Source organism: Zychaea mexicana (assembly GCF_025766255.1).
Source record: "Zychaea mexicana strain RSA 1403 chromosome Unknown BDB00scaffold_329, whole genome shotgun sequence".
Lineage (NCBI taxonomy): Eukaryota > Fungi > Mucoromycota > Mucoromycetes > Mucorales > Lichtheimiaceae > Zychaea > Zychaea mexicana.
The window spans coordinates 1-6,683 of record NW_026516992.1 but is presented as its reverse complement, the minus strand read 5'-3'; the positions used below and the strand labels follow the sequence as shown (position 1 = coordinate 6,683).

General features: G+C 42.1%; 1 protein-coding gene across 1 annotated transcript; it reads left to right on the top strand.

The window, feature by feature from the left end:
• Positions 1–4,813: 4,813 nt before the first annotated feature.
• On the top strand, positions 4,814–5,418 carry BDB00DRAFT_866157 (uncharacterized protein; the record flags this gene model as incomplete). Its single annotated transcript, XM_053126200.1, has 1 exon — positions 4,814–5,418. Exon 1 carries the CDS (start codon positions 4,845–4,847, stop codon positions 5,415–5,417), a length of 573 nt encoding a protein of 190 aa, XP_052972035.1. The 5' UTR covers positions 4,814–4,844.
• Positions 5,419–6,683: the final 1,265 nt, after the last annotated feature.

Below are 6,683 nucleotides of genomic sequence, written 5' to 3'. Positions count from 1 at the left end.
GTCGACTACAGTGAATCAGAATCATCCTCACCTCTCGAAGAGATGTTGACAAACGATTATTTACTGCAAGAAGACGAGTTGTTTCCTATTATCGAATCTAACTAATCACTTGAATAGGATGAGATTGATGGAAGCACGTGTCTAATCCTCAAAGAACCCATAGTATTACCTGCCTCATCATATCAGACTTACAATGTACCGGTGCCTGTTCTGTTACGCGGTTCCAATACCTGTACACGCAATCCAAACGTAGCCATCCCTGAACACATTGGCATATACAGTAGCATTTTATATCCTTCAGAAAAATCATACTGAGTATCCTTAATCAACATGTCTGATACAAAAGAAACCACTTTACAACGCGAGGACATCCTTGGCGATCTAATCGCAGTAACCACGTCGGATCAAGGTTACGTGGTCGTCAAACTACAGCCTGGCAACTTGCCTGTATCTACCGCAGTTAACCAACCACCACTACAGGATTCGCAATTGCAACAAATTGACATTGGTGACATGACAAATAATTGTCACAAGAATTTTTCTCTCTTATACAACAGTACCAGGACATCTTCGACTGGGATAAACAAACAATTGGATACACGGATAGAATCGAACACGACATTATTACGGACGGGGTCGCTCCTATTCGCCACCGCCCCTATCACATGAGTCCTACTATATTAAAATATTTAAAAAGTGAACTCGATCGTTTTTGCAAAATGGGAATCATCAGACCATCCAATAGTCCCTGGGCTTCACCAATCATCATGGTGCACAAGAAGAGCAAGCCAGGAGACACAGAACAACAATATCGACTTGTAGTTGACTATAGAAAACTAAATAAGCACACGCGTTTTGATGCTTATGGCGGACTAGGACGCATACAAGAACTTTTACACAGCCTGTCGATGCCGGACCCATCCAGTGGAACCCGCATATCTCCTACAACTTTCAGCTCACTAGACATGGTCAGCGGATACCATCAAGTACCCCTTTGCAAGGATGCCATACCCAAAACAGCTTTTACAACACGCCTTGGCCTTTACGAGTATTTAACTATGCCGATGGGACTAGTCAACGCAAGTCAAACCTTTGCTCGATTAGTAGATAATGTGTTCCGATCACTGATTCACAAATGTCTGGTAGTTTATCTGGATGATGTCAATGTATACTCCACAGACCCAAAACAACATTTACACGATCTAGCTAAAGTATTTGCGTGCGTACGATACGCGAATCTCAAACTCAACCCTCGCAAATGCGCCTACTTCAAAAGAGAATTAGCATTTCTTGGCCACGTCATATCGACAAAAGGCATCCACACTGACCCAGAGAAGATCCAGAAGGTTGCAGAGTTCAAATTATCGCAAACAGTCACCCAGTTAAAATCCTATTTGGGATTATGCTCATACTACCGTATCTTCTGTAAAGGTTTCAGCAAAATCGCCAGACCAATGCACGAGATGACAAAGAAAGGAACTATCAAGCTGACCTGGAACCCTGAGGCTATGGCCGCATTCGAAACATTGAAGAAGGCGTTATGTTCCAGTCCAATCCTAGTATATCCAGATTTTACTAAGCCGTTCACGTTAATCACCGATGCATCCCGAGATGGATTCGGTGCAGTACTTACTCAGCACGACGACAACAATAAAGAACACGTCATACTCTACATCAGTCGAGGTCTAACAGCAACAGAAAAGAACCACGGAATCTCAAAGCTTGAGTGTGGAGCAGTCGTATGGAGCATACAAAAGCTAAGACCGTACCTTCTTGGCAACAAGTTCACAGTACTCATGGATCATTCACCATTAAAAGGATTATTAAACACGCCGCAACCCAAAGGCATCCTAGCTCGATGGATCATGACATTGAGCGAGTATAGTTTTGAAACTAAGTATCGCCCTGGTCGACAAAACAGCAACGCAGATTTTCTTAGCAGATTAGGATATTAATACCATCATCGTTATGACCAGCCTCCAGGAAGTCGTTTAAAAGCTTGAGATGTCAAACACCAGCGCAACCTACCCCCCCTTTTTTTTCTTATTGTTTTTTCTCTATCCGTTTCAAATCTTGCTATCCTATTACAACTTCATTTTTCCTTGCATTTGACCACTTACCCTCGCTTTGTCTCTAATTTCAACACCTTTTCTATTGTTATTATTCTTTATTTTTTTTTTATCGTTGTAGTACATATTTCCTTTATACATAGCTATCGGGTATTCAACTTCCCGTCCGTTCAATAATCCCCCGATCATACCTTACTACTGTGCACGTTTGCTACACAAGCACGGCTACATAAAAGACACCCCTAAACCTAGTATCAAAAAAAAAAATCAAGATCAAATAACACGTTTCAAAACAACAAAAACAATATATAATACATTCAAAAACACTCTATCTCTAACTGTTTCACCAAAAGATTATTCTGCCACTTTAATTACCACACATCAGATATTCAGATTGTCACAAGCATACCTCAACAGAACGGCTAGCAAAAACATTCACAAAACAAACACTTCAAAACAATGGACCCTGTCAAATTATCACTGCTACAGTACTATCTAGATACTCTCGAGTATCCTCCGGGCATCACGAGACAGCAACAGCGTTTCCTTGACAGCCAAAGCAAACACTACTTCACATATAACGATTGACTATACCGACGCAACGGTGATTCACCACGCTTAGTCCTCACCAAATCGGAGGCTGATAACTGTATTTGGCAATTCTACTTTCACCCCTTCGGAGGCCATTTCGCCACAGAAAACACATATTATAAAATTTCACGCAAATATTTCTGGGAGACGATGAAAAAAGAAATCAAGGACGCGATTTCTCGATGTGATCATTGTCAGCGACAAAAGAAGCAAACATGCAACGAGTTGCTTATCCCTATCCCGATAGAACCCGAACCATTTCGATGTTGGGGCCTAGACATTAAACACCTAAAGACTTCGCGACGCGGGTCTCAGTACATTATTGTGTGTATCGACTACTTTACTAAATGGGCAGTAGCTAAGGCCGTACGTCATGCAAACGCCACAGAAGTTGCAACCTTTTTATACGAGGATATCATTTGCAAATTTGGAACCCCTTCGTCATTGATCCATGATAACGGAAAACCTCTGGCAAACGGACTCATGGAAGAAGTACAAAAGATTTGGGGATTTACAGTCAAAAAGATTAGTCCTTTTGTCGCATCGGTCAATGGAGAGGTCGAACGTCTGAACAAAACAATTGGTTTAATCCTGCGAAAACTTCTACTGAAAGAACGTGATGACTGGTGCACATATTTACCTGCAGCTTTATTCTCATACAACACGATCCATCAGGCTTCCACACAAAAAAGTCCATTCGCCATGTTGTATGGAGTAGATCCCAATACACCTTTCGATAGACTAATGGACGAATCCACACGCACCGATGCCGATCTTGACTGGACACCTGAACAGATTGCACAACACATGAGGATACAACTTCACAAGTTACGTCAAATTAGACAACAAGCCGTGGCCACGATTAAGATATCTCAGGAAAATCAGAAGAAAACCATTAACAAGAAGGTACTAGCTAAACGCAACCACCATTTAGTGTCGGCGACGTTGTCCTTATATATAACAATGCAATAGAAACATCTTGGAGTGGAAAACTCGAACTCAAATGGCTGGGACCTTATATTGTCCATCAAGTTAACAACAAAAATAGTTATCAGCTCAAAACTTTACAAGGAGACATGCTACGCGGAGTATTTCATGGCAACAGATTGTGTATATATAAGTTGCCAGATGTCCACTTTAGACCTACACTCACTGCCTCTCCACCAGTCAACCAGTCTCTGACCCTCATGGACCATAACACAGCGCAACAAGCCAGCGACATGGCCAATACCATGCCTCTCGTGGTAAACACACCTGACGATTGTATGGAAGACTCTTCTGCTGCGACCACCTTCGACATCCAGTAGGTGCTGGCGTTTTTGGGAGCCCCCCTGGATGACATCTTACCAGCCGATCTGGTACAGATGATTCGACAATTGGCAGAATGGGAAGAGGCCAGAATTCGACTACCCGCACATAGAATCAAGACGGCCAAAACACTGTATCAAGTAATCTAGAATAGTCTGCATTTACGCAATAAATGCGCTAATGCACAAAACCGCTATAAAAACTTATGTGACATTTACCAACTCAATGACTTACCAATGACGCAACTGGCACGAGGCAAGAGTTTTCATAATCTACTGAACAAGCATTTTCCAGAAGACGACACAAATCCCAACAAACGACGAAAACTCAACAACGAGCCATCGCCCCACCTCTTTATATCATAGTTGTCAATATCACTATACATATAATAGAAGATAATCAATAACACAAAACAAAACAAGAAAAAAATAAAATAAAAATAAAAATAAAAATAAAAAATTAACATCATATACACTTTCAAACTCGTCATTTGATCAACAAGTTATCAAGCCATAACAACCTGTCAAAGTGCCCCACTAAGCTTATTTGAAGCTGGTGGCACAAATACATCGAGCCGCTCCAACCCCGCAAGTGCACGAAGGTGTACAATCTTTTCACACCTCGCTATTATGAAGGTGCATAATCCTTTCACACCTCGATAACCCGACAAGTGTAAAAACATTTCACACATCACTACTATAAAGGTGCAAAATCACTTCACACTTCATTTGGGCCACTATTAATCTAAAGTATAAATACCCCAGAATCTGTGAATGAAACCAAAGAAAATACAATACCTAGACCACCACATTAAACAGCCTTAACATGTCCCTCTTTTCGTCACCCTACGAACCTACAACTCTAGACTTTTCGGGCATGTTCCCAGATGCGATCTCGGTTAACAGCACCCCTGCCTGGGTTCACAGCGAACCTACACCGCACTCACTCGACACGACACCAGATACAACAAACAATACCCAACAACCGGCTCTGCAGCAATATCCCTCGCCCTGGGGAAGCAATACCGACGCGCCTGGTCCTCGCCTGGTTCTAAACAATATTGGACGAGTCGAGTATCGTTCAGTCGACCCGGAATTTGTACCACCCGCATTGGATCCAGAAGCTCGGAACCGCCGAGCCGAGATGGGCCTTTACTACGATCTGACACAAGATTGCATGTCACTACATCTCTGGCAACAACAGCTAAAGGAGGATCTCGACGCCAACCGCCGCTTACTAGCAAATCGTATCGCACACCGTCTAGCCATAGTACTGTCAAGAATTCCGAGCGAACTAGAACGCCAAGGAGCCATCCGCGTGTATCTTAAACAACACATACACGACACCTACATCACCGGTGATTCCAAGCTCCACGCTCTTATACATAGTTACTACAATACCTTGTCATCTACAAATACGTTTGCTTTCGCCTGGGACGTGCGTCCTTAAGGGGCCCAGGATATGTAACCTAGCTTGTTGTCCCCAATACATTCGTATCAATAAATGGGCTCTTCCCCTTAGTATTGGCTTTGTAATCTACTTGTATCACTATCTGTCAGTTTACTCTCTATCATTTTCATCACAGACTTGGTGTAACTATGAGTGCAAATTTATCTCACACCTGCAACAATACGCTTACTGCGCAACACCACTCTTACTGCGAGTGCAAAAACAACTCACACCAGGTACAAAACCATTTCGCACTACTGCGGTATCCATTGGATCAAGCACCAATTAGATTAGATATAGATAGTGTATTAGAATTAGTATAAATAGACCAATATTTTGTATTGAATAATAAACAGTTCAGTTCTTTAGCTTCTCTTTCACCTAGCTTTATCTTTTCTCTTATCCTACTAAAAGGATTGTCTTTTGTGGCTCCAGACGTAATAATTCCTGGTTGTTGAACTCCCACACTTCTATTTCATCTCTTTTGCTTAATACGTAGCATTTCATCCACATTTATCAGCTTTTCTTATACTATCCATCCTATTATACGGGATTCGTAACTCTTACACAAACTAAGACGTTACATTGCATTCGATCAACAGGATTGGGATGTATGGCTACCAGTTGTGGAGCATACATACAACAATACATACCAAGCGTCAATCAAGATGACTCCATATTACTGTGACTTAGGTCGTCATGTCCTCACCCAAAGTTACCTGGAGTCTAACTCAAGTAACGAAGCTGTGGCGCACCTCGAGTCAAGACTCAAGACGATCGGTGAACACGTAACTGACAATATCAAGGCTGCTGCAGCCAGGCAAGAGCAGTATGCCAACCCACATAGGCGTGATGTTGAATTCGAAGTTGGACAAGAAGTACTTGTGGATCAACTATACCTTAATCCACATAACTTCCCACGATCAGCTAAGAAGAAGCTTGCAGCCAAGTACGCAGGTCCCTAGAACGTATTGGCACTGCGTGTGGAGGGACATATCACAAGCTAAAAAACAGGGTGATATCCAGGTGATAACAAGGGTAACAGGTCCATATCACCCTGTTTTTGAGTAAGGTGATATTTACGAAAAAACCGAGTAAGTTGCAGATATCACACGGTTTTAACAGTGTGATATATAACTCATGCATGTAAGCGGGAATTGGCGTCGCTCATAATATGTATGTAGTCATGGTTAGGTTCTCTATTGCATTACATATGGACCAGGTACTATGTGAAGCAATTCCTTTACAGAGGTCCGCATATGCATA